This window comes from Anastrepha ludens, chromosome 3 (assembly GCF_028408465.1).
Source record: "Anastrepha ludens isolate Willacy chromosome 3, idAnaLude1.1, whole genome shotgun sequence".
In the NCBI taxonomy this organism is placed as follows: domain Eukaryota; kingdom Metazoa; phylum Arthropoda; class Insecta; order Diptera; family Tephritidae; genus Anastrepha; species Anastrepha ludens.
The window spans coordinates 131,823,608-131,844,968 of NC_071499.1; the positions used below are offsets into that span (position 1 = coordinate 131,823,608).

A 21,361-nucleotide genomic window follows, 5' to 3' on the forward strand; every position below is an offset into this window, starting at 1 on the left:
TTAAAGCAAAATTTATCAAATTCCCTGTGTATATATTTCTATTTCAGGTGCCGTACAATGTAGCTTTTAAAAATAAAACTTCAGAAGACGTTTCACTACTCGTTGTCGATTCCATTGTAGATGTTATATTCTTTATAGATATCGGTGAGTATAATTGGACTATGGATTTCTTCAGAGGGAAGTCACAAATGCGATTTTTTTCATTCTCTCTAATCCATACCAACGTCACAAATCGTGCGAGCTTCTCTCTGCGTGCCCTTTTTTCTCATTTCTCTCTTATTTCTTCTCTTTGCAGTTTTAAATTTCCATACAACATTCGTCGGCCCCGGCGGTGAGGTCGTCAGCGACCCCAAAGTGATACGCATGAACTACCTAAAGTCCTGGTTCATCATCGACCTACTCAGTTGCCTGCCATACGATGTCTTCAACGCCTTCGATCGTGACGAGGACGGCATTGGTTCGCTGTTCAGCGCGCTAAAAGTTGTACGTCTGCTGCGACTGGGGCGTGTTGTGCGCAAGTTGGACCGCTATCTGGAATATGGCGCCGCCATGCTCATCCTGCTGCTCTGCTTCTACATGCTGGTGGCGCACTGGCTGGCCTGCATCTGGTACTCGATCGGGCGCAGCGATGCTGACAATGGAGTAAGTGTGGTACATGACACAAACTGTTGCCCAAATGGAATTTAGCGATTATACAAATGGCATACTTGGCTGCTCTTCTCTTCTCTTCCCTTTCGCTTTGATTGCGGCAACTTCTTTTCTTTCTATTTCTTTCGTATTTCGCCTTTTGCCTTTCATACCTTCTATTAATCTCCTTTCCTTTCGTTGTTTCTGTTTGCACTTATTTGCTTGTTTTTATTTTCGAATAGATACAGTACAGTTGGCTGTGGAAGCTGGCGAATGTGACACAATCGCCGTACTCGTACATCTGGAGCAACGACACCGGACCGGAATTGATAAATGGTCCGTCGCGCAAGAGTATGTATGTGACGGCGCTGTACTTCACCATGACCTGCATGACATCGGTGAGTTGGGCATGGCGGCTAGGAAGTGTGACTAATAGTTTTTACTGTATTGTGAAAAAAACTAAATAAATTAATGAAAAATAAATTGAATTTTTGTGAATTTTCCTGTGGTGATCTTTCGTTGATGAAATCACTTTTGTATATTTGCAGGTGGGCTTTGGCAATGTGGCCGCCGAGACGGACAACGAGAAGGTGTTCACCATCTGCATGATGATTATTGCAGGTGCGGTGTCCGACACGTTCCGTTGCCACGTCAAATTTCGCTAAACGAAACGAAATTGCGCAACGCTTCGTAAGAGACGTAAACGCAAAACGGCAGCTGACAAATGTGTGCGCCCTGAGTAGGCAAAATAAAATCTAAAGATGCGATAAAGATAAATTCAGCGAATAATTCTAATTTGAAACGCGAAAATTTAATTTTGAATGGGAAATAAAAGAAAATAACTGTTACTAGCATGAATTTATACTTTGAACAAGTCCATAAAAATCTAATTCACTTTAAATATTTTCAATTAAAAAAATTTTCAGAATTACAAATTTTCAGTAATAATATAATATAATATTTTTTTTTTAGTTTTCAGAATTAAAATTTTTTTTTTAATTCCAAAATATTTTCAAAATTTCTAATTTCATATTCTAATTTTATGCAGAAAAATCGTGAAGTAGATCAGTTTCAAAAATCTAATCTACAACACACGGGCTCACACATTTCACTGCCGTCACGCCGCTAGAACTAATAAATGCTGAGTTGGTGTAGTGTGCCTTCGTTGATTTTTTTCATAAATCTACCAAATATGCAAAACTCAAGTATACTCATAAAAGTCCCCAAAAAATCCCACATTTAGTATGTTTGTTATTGTTGTTGTTGTTGAATCATGTTTCCCAAAAAAGTAACCATTTTTGGCAGTTCACATCACGTAGCTCTCTGTAGGCTAAATACAAAAAACTAAAACTAAACCAAAGCTATTCACCACTACTGACACCATTTCATGCATTTTTTATTGAAAAAAAAATTTAAATAACAGTTATGCTAAATTTTCAGGACATAATTTTCAAAACTCTCTTACTGAAACTATTTCTTTTCTCTCTGTACAAATTTTCATAAGTACCATAATTTTTAATATTCAAGTTTTTATTGTAAATAAATTATAAATATTCTCAAAATACAACACTGCATCACCAAATTAAAATAGTTGGACAATTCGTCGCTATGTGTGAGTTTTTCAAGCCTTATAAAAACAAAAATAGAGGCCAGTTGTTTTCGCTTTGCTTTTCGTTGGTGTTAGTTTTGGTGGTAAATCTGTAAGACTTGGGCTTAAACGTGCTTTACATAGAATTTTCAAAAGCGTTAATGCCATTTTAACAAATAAACAAATTTTTAAAGGAAATCCATCAGTTTTAAAAATGGGCACTTAAATAAAGTTAAATAAGTTCGGCTTTCAGAGAGAAAGCTTGCTTATTTTGCCTCAATGGCATATACTAAAACAGCGTTGCATACTTTTAAGCTAAATTTTTAACGAGGACATTTACATAGATGAAGTTTAATCGGAGGTCAATGGATTAAACAAAAAAACTTCTCATATTTGTCGCAATGGCAAATCAAAGCCAACTTTTCTTGTGATACTACTGCACATCGTTTAGTATACTCTCCAAGATCGTTCTTCAGGGAGGCAGTAGAAAGGTTGGCAGTGAATTGCAAGCTACATTTCTATTGCATCCCAGGCCACAAGGGCATTGAATGGAACGAGATAATTAGCGAAAAACAGGTGCTCTCTATCCTCGCATTTTGTGAATGAAATATCAAAGTCAATACGAATATTATACAAGGAAATAGAAGAAAACATGATCAGAAATTTAAGGATGTGCTGAGGGGACATAGCCCAATAGCTGCGTATGCTTTTAATATAAGAATATTGGGCAACGAGGAATGTAGGGAACAGTGCTCAAGGGAAACATCCTATGCGGATATTCAGCGTTATTAACGACACACTTTAAATTTCTGGGCGCACTACAGTTTGATGGATTGGAAGATATCATATCTGGGTTGGAAATGTCTCCTTAAATTCGCAATAATATAGAAAGAGGCTCCTTGCGGGTGGACTATTTCAAACCGCATAACTAATGAACTCCAGTTCGACCAGTTCAACCTAACCTAACCTAAAGCTAACTTTATAGTGAGGAGACTTCAACTAACTTGTTTTTTCTAATAGCGGCCACCCCTCGGCAGGCAATGTCAAGTATATTGATGCTCTGAGTATATTGTTGCCAGGCAAATGAAACAATTTTTAAAGTGAAGTATGTGAGGCGCTCTAAAATTGGCATTTGAAATTTACTGTATGCACCTATAGCCAAGAAATGGAAGTGCTCTTCATTTAACTACAGACTGATTGCTAGTTGCTGTCAGATCTCCTACTGGATATATCAAGAGTTGAGATGACTGCTTGGGAAGCAGAATTCAATTGGATGTGACACACTTTTAGTTCTACGGGATATATGTGCATGGCGACATTCTAGCTTTAGTTTTTTTTTAAGCAGTTTAGTTGAATAATTCACCACACAAGGATAAGTGGCATACTCCGCAAACTTCTAGGTTTTTAATGTGTAGAATTTAGTAAACAACTCAAAGCTTGCTTTGGAATAGTGAACCAGGCATTGTACCATTGAAATTCCTACAATTTGTACGAGTACCACAAAAGGCAAACAAAGTTAATGCTTTTGCCTGAGCTACAACTGTTTACTGTTTGGACACCAGAGTACTTAACTGCTTAGCTGCTCTCATCCGTCGCTCACGCAAAAGCATAAAACTGCATAATAAAAGTGATTGGCCTATTCCCCATTTTCTTGGTAGCTTTTCAATTAATCGTTACACTCAACCCCTTTCGTCCACCAATTTCATACTAATGACACAACAACAATTTTGGGCATTTATTACTGTTCTAGCTTGCGTTCGTAATTCGCGTACTAATTTCTTCAGCTCTTCTACGAGTACTATGTATTTTTCGCTCCAAATGTTCCTGTTAATCTCCTTTTGCACAACTTCTCTTGCACTTCCACCACCTCTTCGTTTACCTCATTTCCACTGCTCATCCTCCACCATTTCCACGTTACATCCTCCTCTTCATTTATACTCGAGCTCCTCGCCGTTTCAATTGTTATTCTGCTCAGTGTTAAGTATCCGAAAAGTATGCGACATAAAATAAATTATAATTGAAATGAAAATTTTACAAGCCCCATAAAATGTGCCACTTAACCCAGTGTGCTTGCGCACGCACGCACACAAGCACATAAACTTAATTTTCGTTTTTATTTCTTCCATCTGCTCTTCGTGTCTCTCTCTCTCTCTTTCTCGTCCTGCTCTACGCACTATAGCGCTGCTGTATGCGACGATTTTCGGTCACGTGACGACCATCATCCAGCAGATGACCTCAGCGACAGCAAAGTACCACGATATGCTAAACAACGTGCGCGAGTTCATGAAGCTGCACGAGGTGCCGAAGGCGCTCAGCGAACGCGTTATGGATTATGTGGTCTCCACATGGGCCATGACAAAAGGCTTGGACACCGAAAAGGTAATGCACGCAAGCACGCTCACGCATCCATGTACCAAAAAACAAAAACAAAAAAAAATGAAAATAAAAAATAGCCAGGCAGTCATAACTGTCGATTTAATGCGCTGAGTATGTACGTACGTCTGTATGTATGTATGCCAAGCAAGCAGAAAAGCTTTTGTAAAGTATGTAAATTGTATGCGAATAGTTGAGTATGTTAGTTGAGTAGTTAGTAGGGCTTCAGCTTAGAAGTATGCTCGACATTATTTCAAATGCAGCACACAAGCACACAATAAATGCAAAAATACATTAAAAAATTAAAAAAAAACAATACACAATTTGGTTCACACAACCACTCAGCAACTCTTTAAGTCCAACTTAAGCCACTTTAACACCCAAGGCGCCATACACCACGCACCACTGCAGCCTCAACGACGCGCAGCGGAACACAGCCAACTTCACACTTGCTAACCCACAGCCACACATTCACCGCTAAGCAGGCAACACTTTTACTTTTCTATGTGGCGCATAATCTAGGCGTTTTAAACAGCGTTGCTTATCGTTAGAAGAAAAACCACAGTCTCACGCGCCGCTTTTCATCAAAACGAAATCTCATTTCCACAAGAAAATACTAACTTGTAAAAATTGCTTAAATACATTCTTTTTGCGCGCCTAAAATACCTCTGCAATGTGCGCACTTGCTTTTCACAAGCGGCTTTCTGTTAGAGCTTTTCCTTCTCATGCCGTTTTTTATACTTTATCGAACGCTTTGTAAATGTTTGCTATTTTCCACTCGTTCCTTTTTGCGCTTAGTTGAATTTTTTACAATTAAAATACAAACTGAGAAAACTAATATACATTTTCCAACCAACTTCAATTTGCATTTTATTTTTTCTCTCTTTCTTTTTATTTCTCTATATTCCCTCAACTACGTTCAGGTAAGCTCGCTCGCTCGTTTGCTCGTCATGCTCGCTGTAGCGCCTCATAAAAACCGTAAATCCGTGCGCCAAAACGAAAAGCGTCCGTCAAATCCGTGCCTTTAGATGGAATTTAAACCAAATCACGGCATTTCTTAAAAGCACAGAAACTAAAAAAACAAAATTAAAAACTAAAAGAAAAGTCATTATATTTTGTCGTAAAAGCTTGTAGCGCATTTGGTTTAAATATTTAAAGCAGCGCGATTGCAGCGCTCGAAACAGATAGAAGCGACTTTATACCATTTTCGTTGACTGTAGTTTGTGCCTTAAAATAGTAGAGACCACTGTAACAGAAACACCAACACCAATAACAAAAGACAAAATCAATACAAAAAACTGTCATTTGTTAGAAAAAGCGTGGCATTTTGACTTAGTTTTTATGCCAATTATCTTTAGAACAGCAAATACTAACAAGGACTCACATTTAACACATCCACGCACACATGCAAATGACACACAAACCTAGAAACATTCGCGTCAGGAAAGAACACTTACTCTCACATAGCGAAGCAGCAAACTAAGTTGCCAGGTATCTCAGTCGGAAATGGAGTTGAAAGCGCGCTTAAAGAGTTGACATGACCCGAAAGCTCGACGAAAGCTTTGCCTACAGCTTTGGGGGTTTAGATTTTTCAAATTGTATTAAACGCTGTATGCTAGGAATGATAAAATGATAGAACTAAAAACACCAAACGAAGCCAAGTATTTCTTCACTTGCATTTTTGACTCCAGCTCTGATGGGGGGAATTAATTTGCGTGAAAGTAAAGTGATCATCTGAGCTCATCACATATTAGTGACGAACTCCTACTGGAAGCCTCATAACTCGCTCAAATAGGGAATATATTTCAGGGTATTGGCTACGCCTTTCAGAGCATTTGCCCCAGTTATCTCTTTTTTCACGCAAACATGCAAAGAAGTTATCCCTTTTTGGAATAATCTTCACCAAAATTATTGATGAGACCACTGCCGAAGTAAGCGTTTCCTGTTAAAAGCTTCCTTAGCCACACGTTTTGCGCTTACTATTTCATGCATCGAGCAGGTGACTGCGATTCTCAATAGGCTTTTGAAGTAAATTATAGTTAAGCCAGAGGTTTGTTGCCGGCCATTGTCTAATAACAATCGAAGTCTGGGTCACTGCCATTGGCTTTACCAGCAGGCTGACAGCTCATCGACTAGAAGTGGAACATTTGCCTATTTACGGGTTGCATTCGTGCAAGCGTTCTGGATTTTTAGAGGACCACTCCCAGGATCATGACAAGATTTGAAAATTAGGAAACCGTAATTGTGTCAGAGCTAAAGTTAAAAATTTAATTGATTATCGGTTTTTAAAGTTACCGAAGTTGGGGCTGTCGAAATTTAATTACATCAAATTAGTGAAAATATCAGATAAATACAAAAGTATGGCAAAAATGGAGCCATCAAAGGATATTAAATTAAATTAAATGTACCAAATAAATAAATGTACAAAAATTTGGCTTTCCTAACTTAAAAAATAAAAAAGAAAGCCAAAAGATCAAATTCTCTAAGCGCCCAGACTCAATTCCATTTCCCTGTGGGATTCAAAAATGTCTGTACGTATGTGTGAGTGTGCGTGTGTATCAAGCTATTTTTATACCTTAAGTTACCTGCTAGTTACTCTTTCAGAATATATCAAAATCTAAACTCTACTCCCTACTCATTTCCTCATCAACAAGGTGAAACACAAAATGTACTCAAGCCATAAGATAGCTGTAAAAATATGAGGCGGTGCATTAAAAAGGGTCATAGAAAGCTTGAGCTTTTACTTCAATGACTAGCTTTCATCCTTTGTTGTCTATGACAGTATGAACAAAAGTCAGTAAATAGCGTTGCCTGGCATTAGAAAAGCTCCTAAAAAGCTCAAGTTTCTGCGTCGTAAGATTAGTTAACATTTTGTGCTCTTATGGCTTGAGACTTTTTGAATATATTCTAAGCATTCCCCTCCACTTTCAAACCCACTTCACTTATACTATATTAATACTCTACTCCACGTTAAAGTTTCCACTCTACATACTTCGATGTGTCATATAAAGTTACTTCATCCCCTTTCTTCTATATATTTTTCTTTTTTTCATTCCATTTCCTTCATTCAACTTTATTTGCTCTACCCTCCTTTGATTTATTTGTGTTCTCGCACTTTGTTTGACGTTTTGCCGTTCATATTGCGGCTTGGCCACTTCGCAGGTACTAAACTATTGTCCGAAAGATATGAAGGCTGACATTTGTGTTCATCTAAATCGCAAAGTATTTAACGAGCATCCAGCGTTTCGTCTTGCCTCGGATGGTTGTCTGCGCGCGCTCGCCATGCACTTCATGATGTCCCACTCGGCACCCGGTGATCTGCTCTATCATACCGGCGAGAGCATCGACAGCTTGTGCTTCATTGTGACCGGCAGTTTGGAGGTGATACAGGACGATGAGGTTGTGGCAATATTGGGTGAGTGTGTCGAAGAAACGGGCGTTCACATATTTCAGTGGCCTCCTAAAGGTAAACTGTGCACCACAAATAGTAGCAGCTGTACAATTTGCACGCGTCCCTCTAATTTCATGAGTAATTTTATGCAGCCCACCATTGGGAGGTCACCTCCGTACTCCAAATACATTTTGCACTTAATCACGCTTCCCTTGCAGCGCCGCTGATCCTTCCCCAGTTTGTTTGCTCGCAATGCGGAATTGTAATTTGTTCACACATTTTCTCTCTTCTTTTGTTCGACAGGTAAGGGCGACGTCTTCGGCGATCAATTCTGGAAGGATTCGGCCGTTGGCCAAAGCGCAGCTAATGTGCGCGCCCTAACCTACTGTGATTTGCATGCCATCAAGCGTGATAAATTGCTCGAAGTCCTCGATTTCTATTCGGCATTTGCGAATAGCTTTGCACGCAATCTGGTGCTCACCTACAATTTAAGACATCGACTGATTTTTCGCAAGGTGGCCGATGTGAAGCGCGAGAAAGAATTGGCCGAACGGCGTAAAAACGAACCTCAATTGCCTCAAAATCAAGACCATTTGGTGCGTAAGATATTCTCGAAATTCCGTCGTACGCCACAGGTGCAGACCGGCTCCAAAGAGGCGGTGTCGGGTCAAAGTGATGTGGAGAAAGGTGATGTTGAAGCGGATCGCACCAAGGTGAGATGTTGGCAAGTGTTTGTATGCACAAGTAAATGTATGTGTGTGTAGCATAGGAGGTGTGTATATTGTATGGATTAATGCATGTGTGTGCGTACTTTTGTGCCGCTGTTTAGTGTTTTTTGTAAGGGATATTTTTTTATTTTTTGCTGAAAATTAGCGCATTTTTATTTTAAATTTTTTTTCTATCGCATTTGTTATTGTTTATATGCAATTGTGTTAATACATGTGAGTACTTGTCAATGGTTGGTGTGTATTTGCTGTTAAAACTGTTAAATGGCTTCGAATCTTGGACACTAATATTCTAGCGTATTTTTGTTTCTTGTGTAAAAAAATATGGGTTTCAAAATCTGAAATTGTAAGTATGAAAATTATGGGTTGCTGCTGTGACACCTGGATGCGAATTAGGATAAAACGAAACTCAAAGATAAAAATATAACGGAGTATTTCTTCATTTAAAATATATGAAATTTCTGGGAGTATAACTGGAGCCTCATTGATTTTCCAGATCTTAAGAAAAGCACCCGATCCCTTTTCGATTTTGGAACTTCAAAAATGCAGCTTTGAGCTCAAAACAACCACAATTTCTAGTTATGCGCCCAGTATAAATATTTGTATACTTTTTTGCATAGCAACTTTAAAGTGCAGCTACCCTCTGATTTACTCTTTATTTGAACATCTTACTTCTTTTCTTAAACTATTTGCTTATAAAAAGTCCAAAATTACCCCTTCGATCCTTTTGAGACAAATTCCTAGCAATAAGATTGATACCGTATAAAACCGTATATACCGTATATTTTAGTAATATTTACTTGTAATAAGGCTTTGTATATTTGTTTCTTCCTACTGCAATCCCAATCTCTTTCGCTCCACTGTGCTTAGACATCTCGCTTATTTCAATCTGTGCTGCATACTTTTAGGCCGTTTATAAAGCGTACTGTGCATATGAAACCGCCGACACTGAATTTTTCACTCCGATTGCATCTGTGAACCACAGCAGTAATCTTATGTGATAAATATTGCCTACGGTTAGGCGTAATTTTTAAGTAAATTCAATAATGCGACATATTTATCAGTCAAATGTAGCAAACTGTAAAAAAATCAAATAAAATTTAGGTAGTGTACATTTTTCGTTCTTATTTTGTAAAAATTATATTTGTTTAAAAAAAATTGTATTATGTAAAACAAAAGCAAAATATATATTGGTACTCGTACTTATGCTCGTTGTCTCTTCTTCTTTCTTCCCAAAATACCAACAAACCTTTTCTCCTCCTTCGTTCTACATCCAAACTATCTTCCTTTATGCAACCCTTCAATCATTTTCAACTTAATTCCTTCACGCTTTTTAAACTTTTTAAAATTTCTAAAAAATAAAATGGCTTTACAACTTTCCACTTAACCCTTGAGCCCTGAATGTGAATGTCTTTGGTGTTCGCTGTTGTATTTTCTGATGTTTACTTTTTAATTTTTAACACAAAACTACATTTGAAAAATTGCATACTAACAAAAAATTGTTTACTACTCCTTTTATCTCCTTTCTATGTACACGCTTAACCCCTTCGCGCCCAAATTACACCCCGACGCATTTCCCCACCTATGATTGCTGACAATCCCGCCACTCTTTACCGCATTCCTTTTTTTTTGTGGTTGTGTATGTTTTTCGTTTTTTGTTTCTTTTTTCCCTGCAACCTCCTGTTCCGGCTGCCTGCACTCCCCGCATTGCTCGTTTCTTGTGACATCCCATCCAAGAAGTTGCCTGCTAAATTAACCCTCACCGAGGATTCACGCATCCTAACAACAGCTGCCGCACCCTCTCCAACGCCATCACCCTCGCCCTCATCGGGTCCACCATCTGCGCGTAGTACGCGTGCTAGTAAATGGGGGCGCCTTCTGGGCAGTTCAAGTGTCGATTCGGCTAGCGATACCAGCGCCAAGGTAGCAGTCTCGAGAAGTTTGAGCGCCCGCGAAAGTCTGCGTGAGAGCACTGCCCAAGCGCGGCAGAGCAGTACTTCGAGTAGTAATGGTGGACAAGGCAATAAAGTAATTACAACAGCTTAAATAGATATAGAAAACCAAACCAAAAAGAAAAAAAAACATATTTTAAAAAAGAAAACTTAAAAGCTATTCATTTACAAATATTTTTTTTTACAATATATTTTTTTAATTAAGCTTTGCATTGCAAACAATTGCCTTACTTTTTTGGTTCCAATATTGGCGTTCGCGTACTTTTTTTTACCGGCTATTTTCAAAATTAGTTAAGTTTCCGAGAAATTTTTTTAAGTTTTTATGACTAAAACTTTAAAAATTTAATTCGGATCGCAGCGCAAAAATTCCATGATCTTCAAAAAGTTATAGAAGTATTAAAAAAAAGGGAAGCTTAAAACCAACCAGCTCTTAAAAATCAATATTTGATCAAACTTTTTTTAGAACTAAACATGAAAGTCTTGAAAATACAATCAGCGTTAAAATTTCACGCTTCGAAGCTTAAGCATAATCCTTCAAAGTGTTTAGAAAGTAATTGCTTAATAGCGTTAAAAGCTTTGGAAAGTTCTTAATGGGAACTAATTTTCGAAAAACCGAAATTTAAGGGTCAAGTACTAACAAGAAGAAGCCTAAAAAGTCTAACATTTTTAGAAAAATGTTAAAGTCCAATCTCTCGGAGCTTTCAAATTAATTAAAAAACAAAAAATCCCAACTTAAAAGCTTCAAGGTTAGAAAAGTTCACAAAATTTCCAGAGCATTAAACTTTAATCAGCTTTAAAATTCATAGTTTCGAAGAGAAATCAGTATAAAAGCTCCAAAAGCACAAGCTTTGAAACACGCAGTTTACTCTAATAAAGTTATGCTGATCAATTCCATAAAGATAAAAGTTTAACGCATAGCAAATCTCGTTAAATTTTATTCTGCCTGCCTTGTGGCTTTTAAAGCTCCGAATCTCGTCAAAATTCACTTAGTATCAGTAGCTTGAATATATCTGCTTAAAAGAGCTTTCAGTACTGATTAATGAACCAAGCCCGGTCTGTAAGATAAAGCTCAAAAGCTTATGAAATAAAGTTTTTATCAGTTAAACTGAACTACCACCGAAGACAAAATTACTTCGAGTATGAAGTTCCTGCCATTAGTTTCCAATCCACTCGCTAGATAGATTTTCGCTAGATATCCAATAAAGTCCTCTCCTCTGTCAGAATAAAAATCCAAAAACAAAAAGAAAAACGATGACTTTCCTTTGCAGAGCGCGGAATCTTTAGACACCAGTATTCGAAAAATAGAATTTAAGGATATTATGGCAACGCCAACGGCAGCAGCAGCTAAGCGCGTCAAGAGCCTGGAGTCGCTCACTACGGCGACCGGACACAACTCGTGGGTGGAGCGCAAGTGGCGACGCATACGCATACTGGATGTTAGTAGCCCCTCAGCGGACGCACACATACACTAGTTAACAAAGAAGAAAACTAGAAAAAATTTAGATATTTTTATTTTTATTTACATTTTTTTACATCTTTGAATTATTTTTTTCTTTTTATTTTTTTGTTAGTTTATTTGTTTAGCTCGTAAACGCTGACTAGCTGACAGTTCTGAGCAATAGAAAAGTAGTGTCTGATCTGTGCTAAAAAAACGAGTTGCGCCGTACTATGCCCTGCTATGAATGTAGTTATAACGCGCGCGAATGCTGCCACCCTTAAGTAAATAAAAAATTGTGCCTTAGCTGCGAGAAATTCGTTGACTGATTGGTTAATTAAATGTTTGGCTTTTTAGTTGGTTTGGCCTATGAGTTCTTTTTACCACTGGTATGTATTTCTAGTATTTATTTTTGTATCTGTTTTTAATATTCAGTTTCTATTCAGTTGGCAACTCTTAGAGAATGCCCGTTTCAGTTGTTGTAGCACTAACTTTTAGTTTGATTTAAAGACGGGCTCGTTCGTTGAATTAAAATAAAGTAAATAATATAAGACAAATTTTACACCATTTAACTAATAATTTATAAAAAATATTTCTCCCTCTCTCACTTCCCTCTCAAAAAAAAAAACAAACAAAAAAACAACAATATATGCATGCGTACCGTTTAACCCAACAAACCGTAATTATCCGCAATACCTGCACAACCATCATCACCTTTGCAACCCCGGATTGCCTTATTGCTGCAACATGCGTTTTTCGTATTGGATACGCGAAAATATCGTACTGATCGACGCACGCGCACTCACGAAATGCTCACTTCGTTTGCTGTCTTTCACATACAAATGCACTTTTTCCCCGCTCTAACTTTTCCTCTTCGTGTTCAATCACCTAACTGTTCTTCTTACAACACGCCCACTCCACCGTCCACCATACCAATCAACCCATCTATCAATACGTTTTTATTGCCTGCCTCTACCCGCCTGCCGGCCCGCATATATCTACCTTTACTTCCCTCTCACCACACTCTCGCTCTCTCTCTTTCTCTCTCTCTCTCTCAATTATGTGAATGAATTCAGGTTTTTCCTAAAGCTCCTAAACTACAGGCTAGCCAAGCGGCGCTCGCGCGCCAAGACACTATCGACGAGGGCGGCGAGATCGATGCCTCACCTCCCAGTCGCGAGACAAGGCTTATAGGCGAGGTTGGTTCTGCAGCAGCAGCAGCAGCGGCGGCACTGGCAGCCAAAGAACGCAATCTGGCATTGGAGCGTGAGAGACAAATCGAGATGGCTTCGTCCCGTGCCACCACATCTGACACCTATGACACAGGACTGCGCGAGCAGCCGCCGACGATGGCGCAACGCGATTTGATAGCCACCATGTTGGATTTGAAGGTAGATGTGCGCCTGGAGATGCAGCGTATGCAGCAGCGTATTGGACGTATCGAGGACATGTTAGGTGAGTTGATGAAACGTTTGCCAACACAGGACTCTTCGGGTCAAACGACGCCAGGCGATGAACTGGGACCGGGGGGTGGTAGCGCGGGTGGCGCTGGCGGCAGTGGCACTACAGGTAGCAGCAGCGGAGTTGGTAGTGGTGGTGGAACGCTGACTGCCCGCATTGGTGTAGTAGATGGCGGTGGGGGTGGCGGAAGCGGCGGCACGCACTCGACCGCGGTCACTCCAGCTGCAGACACTGTGATAACAATTTCTACGGTGCCGCCCACGCCACCCATTAGCACAACCGCCGGTGCGGGAGTGATGGCACAGCTCGGTAGTATAGGTGGTGGCAGCGCAGGAGGCGTTGGTGTGCCTACAACTACGACGTCCGCAGCTGTGGCAACGGTGGCGGTAGGCGCAGGCTCCAAGCCCATTCCACAAACACTCAGCCTACTCAGCCCAGCACAGATGGGATCAGCGGCGACAACAGGCGGTAATGGATTGGGACCGCTGATGCTGAAGAAACGGCGTTCGAAGAGCAGGAAGGCACCAGCGCCTCCCAAGCAGCCATCACACGTGCAGAGTCCAGAACAGCAGCGTTTGCTGGAGGATGAACCCATTGTAGCGGCAACGACGACGACGGTGGCGGCGACGACGGCAGCAACAACAGCTGCGGGGCCAGCGGTGACAACCCCAACAACCGCGACTTCGAGCAGCGCGGCCACTTCACCTACGGCAGCGGTACCTTCTTCGATAGGTGGCAGCGGCGTCGGTGGCGGTAATAACAGTGGTACGTCCAGCGGCAGCGGCAGTGGTGGCGGAGGCGGCGGCGGAGGACGTAACAAGCGTGAATTTCTCTAGCCCAAAATACTGGTGCGCCATCAATCAGACACTGGCAGCAGCTTCGAGCAGTAGTACGAGAGGTGAAGCCGGCTGCACAGAACGATGGCGTACAATGGAGAGGGGTGGGCGGAGATTACTTCGAGTTCATTTGCCACTGTTGCTTCTCTTTCCAGTTTAATTTAGTGTAAGAGGTAGCAAAAAAAAATTTTGGTATTAAACAATTTTTTGGTTTTATTGAAGCTTTCGGAAGCTTACATTTTACCAAAGAAAAGAGGGCATATTTCGAGCCTCTAGCAGAGTAAATATTTGTGATAACCAACCAGATATTATGACTATGAAAAAATTAATAAAGAAATTATTATTAGAAAATGTAAACGCCAATAGAAATATTTAAGAAGAACCAAGCAACACTAAAATGCCGCTTACCAAAAATTGTAAATTTAATTGTAAATATTACGAAGCGAGTCTCAGACGCTTGCTCTTTGAAGCTGTATAGATAAATAATACTCGTAAATAGATATGTACTTGTCTGTATGTTTTTGGTAGTCATTTGGGGCAGACACCGGCGGACATGCATCCGAGTACATAGATAAGTAGCTACATTCGAATAAGTTCTACTCGTAGATCGATTGCAATACATTTATAAGTACTTAGCTAGCTGAATACCTTTGCCTTTGAAGGAATTGAAAACCCACTGATTTGCGACCCACAGATTTTCTATCGTTTACCCAAGAAAAAGATCGCACGGCTTCACATCTCAAAACAACTTGGCGAAAAGTACACCCCCAACGATCTCAGCAAACTTAAGTGCTCCGTAAACAAAAACAAACTTATCTTTCAAAGTGGTTGAACTCAGCCAAGTCAGAATTGAATAGTGATGGGCTAGATCTTGAAAAAAGAAAATGAGTAGAAAATTAGAAAAAGTCCCATTAAGCTCAGTACAATGTTTTCCAACCTAAGTTAAACAAAAACAAAGCAGATAAACCGAACTGATGTTTTAGCAAATTCAAACAGCCAGATCGTTAAAGAAGAGATCAACCAACAATCTGAGGCACATTTTTGAAATGCGGAGCATTTTCACAGGAAGTCCGCAATGGATGCAGTTCACATAGAAATTATTGTGCTCGATTCTGTCTCGGATTAGCATTGCTGAAGCAATTCTTCAGTGTTCTTTATAGAAGCTATTTGTTTTTGAGAATCTCAAAAAGGTGCGTAATCTTTGTTCATCCAGGGTTGGCCAAGACGATACCCTTCAAATGGGCAGATGCATCTGACAGCTGTTAGTAAATACCTGCCCTCAAACCTTCTTCTCGATTCTTGATAGCAGGATGACAAGGAGAGCTAATAAGCTTGAACGTGAACTTTCCCCTTAACTTGTGAAAACAGAACCCACAGGGCCAAAGGGATAGGTATGGATTCTAATATGTACTCAAATGCATCGTCTGCCATGTTAAACCCTGTCAGATCACTTTGTTCCGGAAAGAATTGCGTATTGATCAAAACCAAATCCTTCAAACCTTTTGCTTCGATAGTACCCAGGAAGGGTGATCAGAGTTAGCAGAATTTTGTTTTGAACCAGAGAGCACCTCCCCGCGTTTGCTATTATCAGCTTCATAGCAGGAATGACCCACCAACCAACTTCTAAGCCCGAAAATCTAGCTAAGACTAAGAGCTGGGATTTTTTTTACACTTTTCAAAGCTCCCCAGATTGCACAGCGTTGCCACATGTTTACTTTGAATATAAGCAATTTTCTTCGAAGTGAGTTTATAAGAAAAAAATTGCATAATTAACTGCCATAGAAAAAATGAGCAAAAGTTTAGCAAAACCAAAATTAAATGCAGAAAGCAACTACGTAAATGAAATTGGAAAACGCAAACTTTGTAATACAATTTTCATTTAGAACCCGTCCTAAAAATGGAAAACACGCAGAATCAAACTGAAAAGAGAAAACCAAAAACCAAAAGCAGAAACAACAATTTTAAGCAAACGAAGAAAACAGTACTGATTACAAAATAAAAGTAAAAATAATTGTTAGAAGTTATTTATAAACAAAGAAAAGAAGAAACCAAAACAAACAACCAAACAACTACAACATGATTAAGCAATAAATGCAAAAACAATGCTCCATTAAAATTATCTAAGTAATTAAAAAAGTAAAGAAACCAAAAACAAATTAAAACAAAAACACTTAGCATTAAATAAAATAAGTGGCATATAAAGATTTAGGTTCCACACCAGAAGCGACAAACCCAACAAAACCAACTAAAACGCTAACCGTTTAACACAATGAAAAACAACAACCAAACGACAATCGAAAAACAAAGCAAAATGAAATAAGATACAATTTTCTCGAATTTTATTCTAAATAATTAATTAGGTGGCAACACGCCAATTGAGTTCGCGCGCATTGCTGCAAGCCAAGTTGTATATACGCAAACACATTTAATCACACACACCCATATACATAAAATCGTCTAGAACTTCACACACCCACTCACCCGAGCACTCATGGGTACAGTACAGGCACGTGCATTAAAAATGCAGCCATATAACAGTGCATTGCTTTGAAAAGTAAATAGGAATGGTTGGAGTTTGGTGAGAGCACTTGAGTGGTGCAAAAATTAGCATAGCATAGCATAGCATACTATTATAATGTTGTAATAGTTAAATACTTGCGTTGCCATACTTGTGATATTGAGAAAAAGGGAACGAAAATTTGATGTGTTAGTATTAGTAAATAATAGATAAGCGAGAGCTTTTAGGAATTATTTGGAGTTACATAAACTTTTTTTAATGGATCAGCAGTTTTGATTTTCATTTTGTAAATACTTTTTTGCACTTTAGCAAAAAGATCGTAAAAAAATGCGTCGGTTGCTTAATTATCAAAATTGTCAGCACCTGCATTTTGAATGAAGGATTTCACCTTGAATTTTTGCACATTAACACTCATTAGAATTTAGCTCTTTTATTAATTTTTTCTTAGCTTAGCATAGAACAGGGCATGCAGGCCAGCGCCTTAAATTATGCTGCGTTTGCCGAATGCCTGAAAAGGTTTCAACACTGAGTCCTAATATTTGCAAGTGCGCACTCTTTTCGATATTCTACGTTCCTTCTCTAGGCAAAAATATTAGATATAAAGAAAATTATATGAAGTTGTTATTTAAGGGTTGTTTTTTAGTAAGTAGAAAGAAAAAACTTATATAGAAAGTTTAGAAAGCGTTGCATATTTCTTTGAGTACCTTGAGTGAAATAATAAACATATAAAAATATTAATTTGTTACTAAAATAGAGCCTGTTAACTGAAAATTCCACCTTCCGTTTGCTTTAAAAAAAGTTTTGAAACTGAAATTTCTGTTCTTTTGAATTCCTTTAACTCTGTTGGTTGAGAATTGATGAGAAAACCACCAAATAGTAGTGGGAACGTACAAAAAAGACAGGGACAAAAAATATAAAGTTTCTGAAAAGCAAAAGTTTCTGATTTTTCAAAATGTTACAACTCTTTGGAATAAAAAAACAGTCTTCAAATATTTTAATGCATTACCGTTAAAATTTTAAGCTTTTTATCTTCCTATTAGTTTTCATTCTTTTTCTCAAATTTAGTGAATACAAAATTTCCTAAATTAAAAAATGTATATTTTGAATTTCTCGTTTTGTTTTCTGCAATTTTACTTAACGTAGAATTTTTGGAAATAAACAAAAAATGCCCTTTTAACTCTTTAAAATTTTACTGAACAACAAATTTTTCAAATAACTTTTTTTTTTCGAAACATACCTTCTTTTCCAAACATATAAAGTTCAAATTGCGAACCAAAAGCAACACAACCAACAAACATACTTTCATACCTGCATACATACAAACATACATACGATTTAAGTAATTTATAAATAATCTTAAAACACAAAAAAATGTGTTACCTGATTGCAACTATACTGCGCTTATTTGTTAATTTTTTTCAAACGCTTTTACGTAAAGATATTTAAGATATTAAAAATTGTTAATATTTGTTCACTCATATCTAAATAAGTATATGGAATGCATATGCATTTGTAGAAGCGGTGATTGTATATTTACTTATTTACCACACTGAAATATACATATTTGTACAAACGACAAGCAATTTACACACGGTATTAACACACCTACATAAAATTATTTGAAAGAATTGTTTAACTAATTTTTAGATTAAAAGAAAACTCAAAAATAACCATAAAATGTTAATAAATGTAAAATGTAGGAAATTTATTTCAAATCAAAAGTCTTAAACAATTTTATTAATTGAAATGTGTTAATAAAAATTGTAAATTATTGAAAAATACAAATTTTCAACCCGGAATGCTAGCGAGCTAAGGTAGGCATAGGGGAAAACTATTAGCTTCATAAAATATGGTAATAAACACTAACAAAAAATAATAAATAAATAAAATATATAGCATATTTATTGAAAATTACGATTATTTATAAATAATATAAACGCTTAACAAATTCGTCAACTACGCGCGCATACGAAATTAGAAAATTGCTAGAATTAAAAATAAAAGTGATACAAAAAAAAAGCAAATTGGAATAAATTAAGTGAAGCTTATAGAGAATTCTAATAAAGAAATTACACGAATATTTATGTATGTATAAGCGAATTGGCAACTTGTTATTTTATTTTACTTTTTTTTTTGAAAATTTTCCTTGCGAAGCCTTACATTTCGAAAATATGCAAAAGCAGACCAAAAAATGTGCAATTAATAAAAAAAATATTACTTTTAAATATTTAGGAATTATTTCAAAATGAAAATTGGACAAAACCATTTAAAAATAATATTGTAAATAACAGTAAAAATAGCGGTGAAGGGAAGAAACTATCAAAATTCTGTAAAAGAAAACTAAAAATGCTTGGAAAACTGCTGCAAAAATGCTTTGGAACTCAGAAAAATACGAAATATGGAAATCTAAGCTCGCAATGCCCTGAAAATGCAATAAAACATTCACTAAGATTGAAAAATGTAATACCTAAAGAACAAACAAACGCTTTTATACGCCATTTAACACTTAAAAAATACAAATTCTTTTTTAACAAAAAAACTAAAAATAAAATATATCGAATTTCACTAAACATTAGCAACCGCAGAGAGAAAAACGAACAAAGTTTACAAAATATACATTGGGAGCGGCCAGGACAATTTTCTTTGAATTTTTCGCAAAGTAACAAAGTAGCCATAACCTAAAAACACTAGAGGGAAAAATTTCAAATTTTTGCTAAACACCGCAAAGCTCGCTACACACTCACACTATATAAATAATAAAGTAAACAAATAAATAAATTATAATTAAACAAATGCATGTTAAATGGAAATGAAAATATGGTAAAAATAATGGAAATACATACATACATACAAATAAATTAAAAAATTTATGAAAACAATTTTACAACGCAAAATAATGCAATAAAGTAAAGAAAATATTATAAAAACAAAAAACGCAAGCTCCATTTTATTTCCTAAAATCACAAGGAAAACAACAACAACAACTTAATAGAGCGTACATACATACATACATACACACCAAGTCGCGCTATGCCAAATGAGTAGCAAAAAATAAGATATAAACACCTATTTAAAAAATCAAAAAAGAAACTAAGTTTACACATCAACTTAAACAAAAAAAAAACACACACACAAATTCGAAAATTAAATTTCCGAAACATCGCTTAGCACTTAAGAAATTTTTAAGCAGCAGCCAAGTTTGTTTACTTCAATGCAAGCGCCAGAGCTACTCAAAAATTTGCTAAGACGACGCAAATTTGCGAAAAGTATTATGTAAAATGGAAAAAAAACTACAAAAAACACGATACAGAAAACAGCCAGAAGCTGGCCACTAAGCTGACGCTAATGTAAATTCTAAGTGGAAAACTATACATTTAAAAACCAATGAAGATATGAGTGCAGAGAAATAAATTATAAAAAATGTTTTTTAAAAGAATTCTGAACTTCACTTCATTATGGCTGATGCAAATGTCTCATTTACGATGAAAAGTTACTTCTTTGGAATTTATGAAAAAGGTTGAGGTACGAGCGGTAAGTAGTAATTCCTGCACTTGTAAGTAACAACTTGCAACGCCTGCACTTAGGACTTTTCTGCTGCGAAACCCCCTTAGGAAGTTGAACTAAGCTAAGCTAAGTGCATTATGAAAAACGCGGTATGCACTTGGACGAAAATATCTATTTTAGTAATTAGCCTGTTATTTAATCAAATTTCACACCCAAGAGTCTAAGCTGCGACAGTTATCTTTTCCAGCGTATGCTAACCAAATTTTTTGGGAAGTATAGTTTTTTAAAGACTTTGAGGTTTGTATCAAGTTTTTTATGAATGTTTCCTTTCTTCGCTGTTTATGAATGTTTCGATTCTCGTGCCGAAAAGAAAGCAACCGAGCAAACTTTACAACTTCTTTCGACAGTGCATTCTTGAAACGATTTACTATATGTAGTTTGTTTGTTAGTCTTAGTTTGTTTCAGTTGTCTATTCTCGAGTAACTCGTGGACTATGAATCTATGTACCTCCCTTCGTCAAGTTAAACTTTTCAATTTTGGTACGCAAGCAAAACTTATGAAAGCTCCTCGATCAGCTGCAGGTAACAATATCTATATTTTCGACTTCGGGAGAAACCTACCCTTGGGCAAACATATGTTGATGATTTTGTTGTACGCTGGTGTTTTCGGGATAGCAAAAAACGCGTTTCAATACTTCATAGAGTCCCACCTTTTGGCCATAAACCATGAATTCGCGAATTCGGCGTGCTTCAAAAATGTATCATAACACTGATTGCTATGAATCGAAACCACATAGTTCCAGCTCAGATGCTCACAAAAGTTCTTTAGCAGAAGGAGATTATACAAAATAATCGTCTATCGCTCGACATAAATAAGTGCTTCCAAATTACCTTTTCGAAGCGTGCCACTGTTTTTGACCCCTCTTATCACATATCGAGAACACCCTTGTTA

General features: G+C 37.3%; 1 protein-coding gene across 13 annotated transcripts in view; it reads left to right on the forward strand.

Moving 5' to 3' along the window:
- Positions 1-20,449, forward strand: part of LOC128859310 (potassium voltage-gated channel protein eag) — a 180,798-nt gene extending 160,349 nt beyond the window's left edge. For 6 of the 13 annotated variants that reach the window (XM_054096198.1, XM_054096204.1, XM_054096199.1 and 3 more), the window contains 10 exons: positions 48-144; positions 296-642; positions 870-1,025; positions 1,176-1,248; positions 4,395-4,594; positions 7,751-8,003; positions 8,283-8,692; positions 10,442-10,732; positions 11,925-12,092; positions 13,168-20,449. In XM_054096198.1, coding sequence (XP_053952173.1) covers positions 48-144; positions 296-642; positions 870-1,025; positions 1,176-1,248; positions 4,395-4,594; positions 7,751-8,003; positions 8,283-8,692; positions 10,442-10,732; positions 11,925-12,092; positions 13,168-14,388 — 3,216 coding nt within the window. In that variant the 3' untranslated portion in view covers positions 14,389-20,449. The remainder of the gene's footprint in view (positions 1-47; positions 145-295; positions 643-869; positions 1,026-1,175; positions 1,249-4,394; positions 4,595-7,750; positions 8,004-8,282; positions 8,693-10,441; positions 10,733-11,924; positions 12,093-13,167) is intronic. The other 7 variants (XM_054096205.1, XM_054096207.1, XM_054096206.1 and 4 more) reach the window with 5 other exon arrangements.
- The last annotated feature ends 912 nt before the right edge of the window (positions 20,450-21,361 follow it).